The sequence below is a fragment of the Alligator sinensis genome, unplaced genomic scaffold (assembly GCF_000455745.1).
Source record: "Alligator sinensis unplaced genomic scaffold, ASM45574v1 scaffold2126_1, whole genome shotgun sequence".
NCBI classification, from domain to species: domain Eukaryota; kingdom Metazoa; phylum Chordata; order Crocodylia; family Alligatoridae; genus Alligator; species Alligator sinensis.
This window is the reverse complement of record NW_005843625.1, coordinates 63,670-76,321: the sequence shown is the minus strand read 5'-3', so window position 1 is coordinate 76,321 and position 12,652 is coordinate 63,670. Positions and strand designations below refer to the sequence as shown.

The following is a 12,652-nucleotide window of genomic DNA, read 5'->3' as shown; positions in this document are numbered from 1 at the left end:
TGACCTCTGCTACTGCTATACGTTTGTCTCATCTGCCTTTTCCCGATCTCTGCCACAGGTAAAGCCTGATCTCCATTGCCTTTTCCCCTGACCTCTGCTACTGCTATCGCCTTGTGTCTACTGCCTTTTCCCCTGATCTCTGCCACTGCTATCGCCTGATTGCCACTGCCTTTTCCCCTGACCTCTGCTACTGCTATCGCCTTGTGTCTACTGCCTTTTCCCCTGATCTCTGCCACTGCTATCGCCTGATTGCCACTGCCTTTTCCCCTGACCTCTGCTACTGCTATCGCCTTGTGTCTACTGCCTTTTCCCCTGATCTCTGCCACTGCTATCGCCTGATTGCCACTGCCTTTTCCCCTGACCTCTGCTACTGCTATCGCCTTGTGTCTACTGCCTTTTCCCCTGATCTCTGCCACTGCTATCGCCTGATTGCCACTGCCTTTTCCCCTGACCTCTGCTACTGCTATCGCCTTGTGTCTACTGCCTTTTCCCCTGATCTCTGCCACTGCTATCGCCTGATTGCCACTGCCTTTTCCCCTGACCTCTGCTACTGCTATCGCCTTGTGTCTACTGCCTTTTCCCCTGATCTCTGCCACTGCTATCGCCTGATTGCCACTGCCTTTTCCCCTGACCTCTGCTACTGCTATCGCCTTGTGTCTACTGCCTTTTCCCCTGATCTCTGCCACTGCTATCGCCTGATTGCCACTGCCTTTTCCCCTGACCTCTGCTACTGCTATCGCCTTGTGTCTACTGCCTTTTCCCCTGATCTCTGCCACTGCTATCGCCTGATTGCCACTGCCTTTTCCCCTGACCTCTGCTACTGCTATCGCCTTGTGTCTACTGCCTTTTCCCCTGATCTCTGCCACTGCTATCGCCTGATTGCCACTGCCTTTTCCCCTGACCTCTGCTACTGCTATCGCCTTGTGTCTACTGCCTTTTCCCCTGATCTCTGCCACTGCTATCGCCTGATTGCCACTGCCTTTTCCCCTGACCTCTGCTACTGCTATCGCCTTGTGTCTACTGCCTTTTCCCCTGATCTCTGCCACTGCTATCGCCTGATTGCCACTGCCTTTTCCCCTGACCTCTGCTACTGCTATCGCCTTGTGTCTACTGCCTTTTCCCCTGATCTCTGCCACTGCTATCGCCTGATTGCCACTGCCTTTTCCCCTGACCTCTGCTACTGCTATCGCCTTGTGTCTACTGCCTTTTCCCCTGATCTCTGCCACTGCTATCGCCTGATTGCCACTGCCTTTTCCCCTGACCTCTGCTACTGCTATCGCCTTGTGTCTACTGCCTTTTCCCCTGATCTCTGCCACTGCTATCGCCTGATTGCCACTGCCTTTTCCCCTGACCTCTGCTACTGCTATCGCCTTGTGTCTACTGCCTTTTCCCCTGATCTCTGCCACTGCTATCGCCTGATTGCCACTGCCTTTTCCCCTGACCTCTGCTACTGCTATCGCCTTGTGTCTACTGCCTTTTCCCCTGATCTCTGCCACTGCTATCGCCTGATTGCCACTGCCTTTTCCCCTGACCTCTGCTACTGCTATCGCCTTGTGTCTACTGCCTTTTCCCCTGATCTCTGCCACTGCTATCGCCTGATTGCCACTGCCTTTTCCCCTGACCTCTGCTACTGCTATCGCCTTGTGTCTACTGCCTTTTCCCCTGATCTCTGCCACTGCTATCGCCTGATTGCCACTGCCTTTTCCCCTGACCTCTGCTACTGCTATCGCCTTGTGTCTACTGCCTTTTCCCCTGATCTCTGCCACTGCTATCGCCTGATTGCCACTGCCTTTTCCCCTGACCTCTGCTACTGCTATCGCCTTGTGTCTACTGCCTTTTCCCCTGATCTCTGCCACTGCTATCGCCTGATTGCCACTGCCTTTTCCCCTGACCTCTGCTACTGCTATCGCCTTGTGTCTACTGCCTTTTCCCCTGATCTCTGCCACTGCTATCGCCTGATTGCCACTGCCTTTTCCCCTGACCTCTGCTACTGCTATCGCCTTGTGTCTACTGCCTTTTCCCCTGATCTCTGCCACTGCTATCGCCTGATTGCCACTGCCTTTTCCCCTGACCTCTGCTACTGCTATCGCCTTGTGTCTACTGCCTTTTCCCCTGATCTCTGCCACTGCTATCGCCTGATTGCCACTGCCTTTTCCCCTGACCTCTGCTACTGCTATCGCCTTGTGTCTACTGCCTTTTCCCCTGATCTCTGCCACTGCTATCGCCTGATTGCCACTGCCTTTTCCCCTGACCTCTGCTACTGCTATCGCCTTGTGTCTACTGCCTTTTCCCCTGATCTCTGCCACTGCTATCGCCTGATTGCCACTGCCTTTTCCCCTGACCTCTGCTACTGCTATCGCCTTGTGTCTACTGCCTTTTCCCCTGATCTCTGCCACTGCTATCGCCTGATTGCCACTGCCTTTTCCCCTGACCTCTGCTACTGCTATCGCCTTGTGTCTACTGCCTTTTCCCCTGATCTCTGCCACTGCTATCGCCTGATTGCCACTGCCTTTTCCCCTGACCTCTGCTACTGCTATCGCCTTGTGTCTACTGCCTTTTCCCCTGATCTCTGCCACTGCTATCGCCTGATTGCCACTGCCTTTTCCCCTGACCTCTGCTACTGCTATCGCCTTGTGTCTACTGCCTTTTCCCCTGATCTCTGCCACTGCTATCGCCTGATTGCCACTGCCTTTTCCCCTGACCTCTGCTACTGCTATCGCCTTGTGTCTACTGCCTTTTCCCCTGATCTCTGCCACTGCTATCGCCTGATTGCCACTGCCTTTTCCCCTGACCTCTGCTACTGCTATCGCCTTGTGTCTACTGCCTTTTCCCCTGATCTCTGCCACTGCTATCGCCTGATTGCCACTGCCTTTTCCCCTGACCTCTGCTACTGCTATCGCCTTGTGTCTACTGCCTTTTCCCCTGATCTCTGCCACTGCTATCGCCTGATTGCCACTGCCTTTTCCCCTGACCTCTGCTACTGCTATCGCCTTGTGTCTACTGCCTTTTCCCCTGATCTCTGCCACTGCTATCGCCTGATTGCCACTGCCTTTTCCCCTGACCTCTGCTACTGCTATCGCCTTGTGTCTACTGCCTTTTCCCCTGATCTCTGCCACTGCTATCGCCTGATTGCCACTGCCTTTTCCCCTGACCTCTGCTACTGCTATCGCCTTGTGTCTACTGCCTTTTCCCCTGATCTCTGCCACTGCTATCGCCTGATTGCCACTGCCTTTTCCCCTGACCTCTGCTACTGCTATCGCCTTGTGTCTACTGCCTTTTCCCCTGATCTCTGCCACTGCTATCGCCTGATTGCCACTACCTTTTCTCCTGACCTCTTCTACTGCTATCACCTTGTGTCTACCGCCCTTTCCCCTGACCTCTGCCACTGCTATGGCATTGTCTCCACTGCCTTTTCTCCTGATCTCTGCCATAGCTAACGCCTGATCTCCATTGCATTTTCCTGATTTCTGGCACCACTATCACCATGTCTCCACTGCCTTTTCTCCTGACCTCTGCCACTGCTATCGCCTTGTCTCCACTGCCTTTTCCCCTGATCTATGCCTGATCTCCATTGCCTTTTCCCCTGACCTCTGCTACTGCTATCGCCTTGTCTCCACTGTCTTTTCTCCTGATCTCTGCCACCGCTATATCCTTGTCTCCGCTGCCTTTTCTCCTGACCTCTGCTACTGCTATCACCTTGTCTCCACTGCCGTTTCTCCTGATCTCTGCCACAGCTAATGCCTGATCTCCACTGCCTTTTCCCCTGACCTCTGCCACTGCTATGGCCTTGTCTCCACTGCCTTTTCTCATAATCTCTGCCACTGCTATCGCCTTGTCTCCGCTGCCTTTTCTCCTGATCTCTGCCACTGCTATCGCCTTATCTTCGCTGCCTTTTCCCCTGATCTCTGCCACAGGTATTGCCTGATCTCCACTGCCTTTTCTCCTGATCTCTGCCTCTTGCTCTTTAGTTACCAAGCACCCCAACCATAGGTACCCCAAACACACACACATACATACCGCACCATCCACTTTAGGATCTCAGCTGTGTGTATGTGTGGGCAGTGTGTGAGAGAACTGGTGAATATACATATATGTAAACATATCATCGTGTGTGTGGTATACGTGTTAATGATCCGTGTACATGTATTGGGTGCGGGTATTGAGAAATGATTTTTTCTAACTGTTGTTGCGTATAGTGTGTAGGTGCTTGAATTGGTCAGAGGTGTGCATGTGCCTTGCATGGTAATTATGGGTGTGTATGTGCCTGAGCTGGAAGTGTGTGTGTGGTGGGGCTGTATGCACCTAGAGCGTGTGTGTGTAATTGTACACCACGCCTTCCTGTCCAACAGCGCGGTATTGAGACCCTGAGTGTTGGCCTGACCCCTCAGGGCAACAGGCTGCGTGGGTGGAAGGCAGCCAGGGGTCGAAGCTGGAGCCCCATGCACTGGGGCAGGAGCCACCTGGCTGCAGCTTCCTCCCACCCTCGCCTGGCTTGATGTGTGGTGCCCGGCCCTCGTCTCCGCCACCATGGTCGTTTCCCTGTCCTGCCTGCTGCCCGTAGCGGCAGAGCAAGGGCAGGGGGTGGGGAAGCCCCTGGAGGCAGAGGGAGCCCAGCAGCACTCAGGCCACGGCAGCCACGCCAGGAGCAGCCCCTCCAGGATGCTGTGCGTACTGGTCAGGGCTGTTGGCCAGCATGGGAGGGAGCGTGGCACGGGCTACCCCAAGAGGGAGTGCATGGGTCCTGGCCCGAGGCACAACACTGTGGGGACGGCTGTGGGCCAGATACGACCCCCAAGGCTGGATTCAATCAGTTGGTGGGCTGGATCCAGCCCATGGGCCATATTTTGTGCATCCCTGCTCTAAGTCAAGCCAGCTCCTTCCAGTCTCCCTCCCTGGTTGATACCCGGGGCTGGTGGGAGGAGGAGTGGAGGGCTGCAGGTCGGGAGTGAGGAGCACCGTGGTGGGCAGGGAGCGAGAGGCTGGTGGGAAGCCAGGGGCACTGGCAGGGAGGGGCAGGGGGCTACAAGATGGGAGTGAGGTGCCCCGCAGGTTGTGGGTCAGGAGTGAGGAAAGCATGACCGTATGGGGGTGGTGGGGCCTTGGTGGATACTCCAGCATCTTTCCAACCCTCTGCCACGGTCCTGAGGGCGCTGGATGCTGCTGCCTGCCTGGTTGCTCAGCCCCCGGAGCGAGAGGCTGGGGTCTCTCACTGCGAGTCGGTGGGGTCGCAGGGCCTCGATCTCTGTGCCCGGGCAGCTCCAGCGTATCAGCAAAACCAGGGGGCAGATCCTGCATCTCCATCGTGTTATTCTGGAACCGGTGGGATGATGTGCGAGAGAAAGCTCCAGAGGGAGGGGGTTTCTCTACACGCACGTACATGTATTCAGCAGCCAGCGCACCCCCCATATCTAGAACTACACTAGTCCCCTTGCCCGCGAGTCTTGCTCCCTGTCCTGTCGACCAGGCAGTTCACTGGGACCTTCAGGGGATGGTCTAGTAGCCCAGCAATCTTGCAGTGCAAGGCCCCTTTGTTTCCCAGCTGTTTCATCCCTTTTGTGACTCACCTATTCATCATTTTTCCCCAGGGCGATTGCGACTGCTACCAGCCATTTGCAGGTGATTTCCATCACTGAGTTTTCACCACCGGGCATTTTTCTAACCCCCTATCTGCATCGATGCATCCAGGCCGGCAGACTTTCCTCGTCACGCTTTTCTCTTTCTGCACATCGTCTTCTCGCGCTCCTTGGCAACACTTCCCCTTGGACAAAACTTGCAGCGACTTTGCACGTGGCTTTTTAGCAAGCTCGGTGACTATGCAAAGCCTTGCAGGAGTGGACGCTATCCCAGTTTTTGTGGTTACACTGAGTGTTACTGTGATCTTTTGCAATGCTGGGGTCCCAGTATTGCAAATGATGCAATGCATACTCTACCACGCATACAATGCATACTCTGCCATGCCCGCGGCGTGGCCAAGACCAGGCTGGTGCGGGTGTCCGGGCAATGGGTTTTCCTAGCAATTTTGGGCTGGTTTTTATTTAGTTAACCCCAGGTGTGTGTCCCACTGCAAATTCCCCAGAGGACACAGAAGAGACCTGGGACTCACTGGTAGTTGGGCTCCTCGGGCTGCCTCCCCAGACAAGGCTCTTTATTAGGGGCAGGTAAAAGGTCCAGCGCTCCCCATCAATGGAGAACTCTTGTCTGCTCACATGTTTTATTGGGGATTGATGCAAAACGCTGCCTGTTCTCCTGGCATGCCTCGAGAAGCCACCCGCACCCCCTGGCGCGCCAGCACAGGGGAGGAGCTGGGCTTTGCTCCTCTAGCAGTGGCAATAAGGTATTGGGGTACCCTGGGTTAGGGTATCGGCATTAGGGAAAGCTGGGTTACCATCACGGGCCTCGTCGGGTGTTGCCAGCACCGAAGGCCCCTGCTCCATGTTCCCCCGGCGGCGCATCACGAAATTTAGCCCAGCCACATGTGCAAACTAGGGATATAACTATCATTAAAAAACGAGCCATTTAAACTCTCCCGCTTATATTATTTAACTGTGTAACACAAGTTCACAACAGTTAAATATCTGCTCCCCCTAAAACTATAAAACTATGAAACTATGCTCCACTTTTCTTTGTCACGTATTGCGGTACCAGCAGCTAAAACAGACAGACCTAAATGTATCTCAACATCTCAACTTCATCACATCCAGGTCCAGAAGTACCAGCAGCTAAAACAGACAGACCTAAATGCATCTCAACATCTCAACTTCATCACATCCAGAATATCGGCACATTTCTTTCAGCTTTAAAAAGCATTTCACCCCGTGTGCTCACCAAAGATCGCCCCCGAAACGTCAAGAAGAAACCGCAGCAGCTTTTTATATAAAATCTTTGTTTTGCAAAACTGCAAAAGCATCCAATTGAAACTTCAAGTACAAAACACCCCAACAATTGTTTTTTGGTTTTTTTTTAAACATAAAATCCTCATTTAAAAGATGATTGGTCTTCCAAAACAGAAAAGAAAAAATCAGATCAGGAAAAAAAAAAAAATCTCACCTCAAGGTTGCGTGGAGGTTAAATGAGCGACAACTAAAACAAAAAGCTGCGTCGCAACTCTACTGATGATTTTTATTGAGAAAAATTAACATGTTGACGTGCTCCGATGTGAGTCTTGAGCGCAGCTGATTGACAGTCAGCCCGGCGGTCGAAAACACGCGTTCTGCGGGCACGGAGGATCCTGGGATGCAAAGGTAACTCTTAGCCAATTTTGCAAGCCTGGGAAAGCGCGGCGCGTTGACTTTCCACCACTCCAACGGATTGCACTCCAGCGAGGGGCAGGGCTCTCGGAAGTAACTTTCCAATTCATTTTCTACCGCGTTCCCGTCAGTTTTCTTACTGTAATCTTCACCTAAAAGCACGGCGATAGCACTCTTCTTCTTCGTTTCGCGGGGCTTTTTCGCCGCCGGCGCCGTCGGTTCGGCGGGTTCAGCCGCAGCGCTCGGAGCCGCCTCGCTTTTCAAGAAAGACGCGAGTTGCATAAGCTTCGATTTGGCAGCAATCTGGATATCGGGCAAAAGAAACTGCAGGTGCTTATGGCGGGGGTCCAATATGGATGCTATTAATGCAGCTCTGTTGATTATGGCGGGATCGTTGGGTTTCATGCGATGCTCCAGAGAGCAGCGGACAGCAGACTTGAAGTCAGCTATCTTTCCACTTTCGACAGCAGTTTCAGTTTTTAGGTGAGTGTTGAGAAGACTGTTGCAAATGGGATAAATGTTTGAAATGGAGGCCGAGTGCTCGGCAGACATGGCTGTCGTGGCGCACTTTAAAGTGGAAAGGATAGGTAAGATATCCTCTATTAATTGCCATTGCTCGTCCTGCAGCTCAAACGTCTGAACATCGTAGAGTTTGGTAAAGGAGCGATCCGAGAGCACCGCCATTATCGGCCGCCTTTGCTCGCTGAGTCTCTCAAACATTTCGTATGCCGAATTCCAGTGAGTTTTACAAGACTGGATCAAGGGGTTGTGCTTAACCTGATACTGCGTTTGCTTCCTTTCGAGCGTTTTCGCAGCGACGGAGCCGGGCTGGAAGTGTGCAACGAGCCGACTAGCGGCCGCAATAACGTGAGCGACGCTGCCAGAAAAGCCATCGTTGATAGCCAGCTGCAACGTGTGAGCAAAACAGTTCACCGAGTCCCACGCAACGTATCTCGGCATGTCGGCGAGCACCACGTTGCTCACGTTATCGTGAACGCACGCCAAGACACGGTTTTCCAGGCCCCATCTCTCTACAATAGAGTTTAGCTTTTCAGCAATGTTATCCGCTGTGTGCGGCTCTGGCATGCTTTCCGTCTGGAGCACAGCCGCTCGAAGCTCCCAGTTTTCAATGTAGTGGCAGGTGATGGTCATGTAGCTTTCCGCATTGACCGCCGTCCAGCAGTCAGTCGTGAAAGCTACTTTGTCGGCTTTCCCCAGCTTTTCCCGCAGAGAGTTGACGCAGTTTTCATACCACTTCTCCAGCTGCGCGGTCACCGTTTGTCTCACGGGCACGTGGTATTCGGGTTCCACAAAACTCATTAACGCCCGGAAACCGGCCCCCTCGATGACGCTTATAGGCAGCATGTCTTCAGTGATCATGGAGCACAACAATTCGGTCAGCTTTTCGGCGCGCTGCGTGTCGCATTTCCTCGAGCTGCCGGGAACGAACGTCGGCACCGTCGGTTGCTTCTGGTCTTGTCTTTCGCTCGAAATGGCAGGATGCTTCAGCTTCAGATGGTTCAGCATCGCTCCGGTGCTGCTCCCGTAGCGGAGCTCCGTCGTGCACAGCTTGCACCGGACAGCGTCCTCTTTGATTTTGGTGAAATGATTCCACGCCAGGCTCCGTTTGGACCGCTCGATCTTTAACCTATGTGTGCTAGTCTGGAAAAGCGGTACCCGTAAAAACATGTGGTCATTCACACAACGTACTTTGAATATCTGATCCAGCGAGCTCCCCCCCCCGGCATCAAACACGAGCCGCGTTTCAAAAAAACCACACGGGCAAGAAAGCCACGAGCACGTACGCGCCGAAAGACGGAGTGCCACCCTATAGAAATCATTTGACTAATCGGTTTTAAGTGTTCATTGTAAAGCATTGCTGATATTCATTATGGTTTAAGTGGTTCTTGCACTTCCCGAGTTTAGTCGGGGGGTCCTGCAAATAGAAGCAACTCTGGGAACGTCTCCTTTTCCCGTGTCTCCGCTCCTCTGACTCTTCCCCGCACCCCCAGCTCTTGCCGGACTACACATGCACACCCCACTCCAGCCTGTACCTTGCTTACGGCCATGGTGTCTCTCTGCTGTTGGCACCTGCCCTGCTTCTCGTGCGCTTGGCCCGACTCCGGTGTTAAGGGTCCCTTCTCCCCTGACTGTCCTGGGGACGGCCTCAGCAGCTCCAGGTTCGCAGACCCGTCCTCAGCAGACTGCTCCTCAGCTGTGCTCAGGGTCCCTGCACCTGTCGGAACGGGAAGAGCATCCACAGGTTGGAGACCTCGCCGGCATATCAACCGATAGACAGAGAAATCGATACTGCTCATGCCAAGGCTTCGTTAAAGCGTTGGCAGAGCAGGCCTGATCAGTGAACCTGAACTCCACGCATAACTAAAACTTGCCACGTGGCCCAGAGGATGGCTGTACAACCCGACGAATAGTTCAGCTCCGGGACGATAAGGTGGGGATGGGAACCCGCGAAGCAGGATGAGGAGGAAGCCCATGGCATGGGATCGTCAAGGAAGTCAAGATATTGGTGCAATGTTGCTCACATTATCGTGAACACATGCCAAGACACGGTTTTCTTGGCACGCGCAATGTATTGGTGCAATGTAACACGTAACAGAGACATAGATTTTCTAAGCCTTTGCAAGACTACACCCATGTAACACGTAATGTGTTTTGACCACTGTCGAAAAGGATAATTAGAAATCAAGGGGACTTTGCTTGGCCTGGGGGAGCCTGCGTGGTGGTGTGCCAATGCCTTTTAATGGGCACATGTGCATTAACACCTTGCTTTTCAGACCACGAGTGTTTTAGGGTCATGCCTTGTCGGAAATAAACCTGGCTGAAACTTTGCCACTGAACTAAACCTGTGGTTGCGCTTTAAGACAAGATTGGAGTTGGCATCTCCTGGCTGTGACTTTTTCCTGGCACCGTGGTCCCCAGATTTCATGCTTTGCCATGCCTTCAAATTCAGCTAGATAGAAACCAGCTATAAAGTTGTTACACATTTTCCCTCACTAACTTTGTAGCTCCTTTTATAGCTGGATGGACATTTTTATGGCCTGATAATTACTTGGCACGTGTGGCCGGTGTGAACTTATTGCACTTAGTGTATGATGCAATGTGTGATGGGGACCTTCAACACTGACAGCATACCGATGACACCGGACGAGGCCAATAACAAAGGTTATGCCAGTGCCACGGGCAAAGGCAAAGCCCTGCTACTCCCGCATGCTGGTGTGTGCCGAAGTCAGCCCCCGGGGCCTCAATGTATGGGAGGAGAGAGAGATGGAAGAGTCCCAGTCCCACGGGTCGTGTATACATTACATGTATTACACAATTTAGTGGTGAATTGTTCCAGACATTTACATTGCAGCCCCAAACCTGCCACACAAAAAGTCAGACCAGGCACAAAAGCAAAGCACTTATCACCCCCCATTCACCGCACAACCAATTTACACTTGCCACATGCAAGAAGTAACGATCGACCCATAAAAACGGCCTTCGCGCTACCAAGAGAGCAAACAAGCTGCACAGCTACTGCTTGAAAACGGGCAACAACTTTATAGCTGGTTTCTGTCCAGGCTTCACTTGAACATGCAGCAGGGTGCTTCCAACAGCCCTCCACAGCCACGACGCTGGAGATGAGCCCGTGTCTCTGCCCTTGCTCGGAAGGGAAACCAGGGACATGGCGCCCTGCGGGATGCTGCTGCTCCACCAGAAGCCACGTGGTAAAGGAGGAGGAGGAGGGAACAAGCGGAGCCACTTGCTCCAGGGGCTGAGGGTGGCTTTTAGGGGGTGCCACGAGAACGAGCAATATGCTGAATCGATCCTTAGAAGACGTGGGAACAAACAAAGAGTTTTCCACCGATGGGTGAGGGCACAACCGCCACCTCTTACCTGCCCCTGGGAAAGGGCCCCGCCTGGGGAAGCAGCCCAAGGAGCTTTCATCCGCCGACGAGTCCCACGTCTCCTCCGTGTCGGGTGAATCTGCAGTAGGACAGTAGCGCTCAGTGCAACCACAGAAACTGCCAGCGCCCGCTCCTGCAAAGTCCTGCATAGCCACCGAGCTTCCCAGAAAGCCAGTAGCCGGTTAAAGCTGTGCAAAGCCACCGCAGCCATTGCCCAGGTGGAAAAGGTGCCGAGGAAAGCGAGAAGCTGACACGCAGAGAGAGAAGCACCATAAGGAAAGCTTGCTGGTCTGGGCGTGTTTATGCAGGCAGGGTTTGGGCGAAAACTCAGTTCTGCAAATCACCCGTAAATGGCAATCATCACGGGGAAAGCGATGATGAATATGCAAGTAACCGCGGGCATAAAACAGTTTGGAAATAAAGCGGGGTTGGACTACTAGACTGCTCGATGACACTGCTGAACAGCCCCGGACGACAGCCCCCAGCCCCTCGCTCCGGGGGCTAAACAGCCAGGCAGGTGCCAGCATCCGGGCCCCCCAATACCTTTACCCAGGCCCCCAACACGTTACCTGGCTCCTGGTGGGGCAGGGGCTCCTCTTTCAGGATAATAATCAGCTCATCCTGAGGCCCGGGGGTTTCACCCCTGCCTGCCTCCTCCTTGGGCATGTGCCCAGGGTGGGGCGGAGGCTGGTCCAGGCGAGAGAGGGGGTCTGTCACTGTCTCGGGTCCCTCCGTGTCCAAGGCCATGTCCTCAAGCTGCCCGTGCACTGTGACCTGGGGACAAGACACCACGTCACCGGGAGCTGGGACAGACGGGGCCGGGCGGGAGCAGCCCTAGACACACGGAGATGGGGAGGCAGCATTGATGTGGGGGTGAAACGCTCACCACCCTCCGCCTGCCCCAGCCCAAATCCCTCGGCCAGGGCCACCGCCTCGGCACAGGTCTGCATCTCCCGGGGTAGGAGAGATGGCTCCAGCACCACCAACATCTGCTCCTTGCTGTGGCGCTGGGGCTCCAGCCAGCGCCGGCGGCTGCGAGCCTCCTGCTGCCCCTTGGGGTAGAGACCCCAGGCCAGGGGGGCTGACCCTAGACCACACAGGCCAGCACAGAGACGCTCACCTGCCAGCACTGCACGGGCTCCTCGAGTGGCTCCTGCTTGACCACTGGGGCTGCCCGGCATTTTGAGGACACTCTGCCTGTGTCCGCAGGGTCCTGCTCCTCCGTCTTCACCACGGGCTGCTCCGGCACCGGGAAGGGGAAGCCCGCGGCTGGCGCCGGCTCCAGCTCTGCAGCCATCTCCTCGGGGTGTCCGGGCTCCTGGCTGCCTGCGAGAAGGAGACAGCGGGTGTTAGCATGTGGTGGGGGCACCAGGACCACGACCCAGCCCCTCAGCCCTGCACCGAGGGGCCACGGGGGTCCTGCTCCGACACGGGGTGCAGGGACTGGGCTGGACCCCGAGTACCCCCAAGCCCCCATGTGTTACTGGGGCCCCTCAC

At 54.4% G+C, this 12,652-nt stretch overlaps 1 protein-coding gene across 2 annotated transcripts in view; it reads right to left on the bottom strand.

Moving 5' to 3' along the window:
* Positions 1 to 6,519: 6,519 nt before the first annotated feature.
* LOC102369191 (zinc finger BED domain-containing protein 1-like) overlaps positions 6,520 to 12,652 on the bottom strand; it is a 22,524-nt gene continuing 16,391 nt past the window's right edge. Inside the window, exons 2-8 of one of the 2 annotated variants that reach the window (XM_006039017.3) lie at positions 12,276 to 12,652; positions 11,725 to 11,929; positions 11,145 to 11,234; positions 9,302 to 9,483; positions 6,735 to 8,909; positions 6,618 to 6,663; positions 6,520 to 6,584 (exon numbers count right to left, since the gene is read on the bottom strand). In XM_006039017.3, the coding sequence (XP_006039079.1) occupies positions 7,107 to 8,909; positions 9,302 to 9,483; positions 11,145 to 11,234; positions 11,725 to 11,929; positions 12,276 to 12,632 (2,637 nt within the window). In that variant the 5' untranslated portion in view covers positions 12,633 to 12,652 and the 3' untranslated portion in view covers positions 6,520 to 6,584; positions 6,618 to 6,663; positions 6,735 to 7,106. The remainder of the gene's footprint in view (positions 6,585 to 6,617; positions 6,664 to 6,734; positions 8,910 to 9,301; positions 9,484 to 11,144; positions 11,235 to 11,724; positions 11,930 to 12,275) is intronic. The other variant, XM_025195591.1, reaches the window with a different exon arrangement.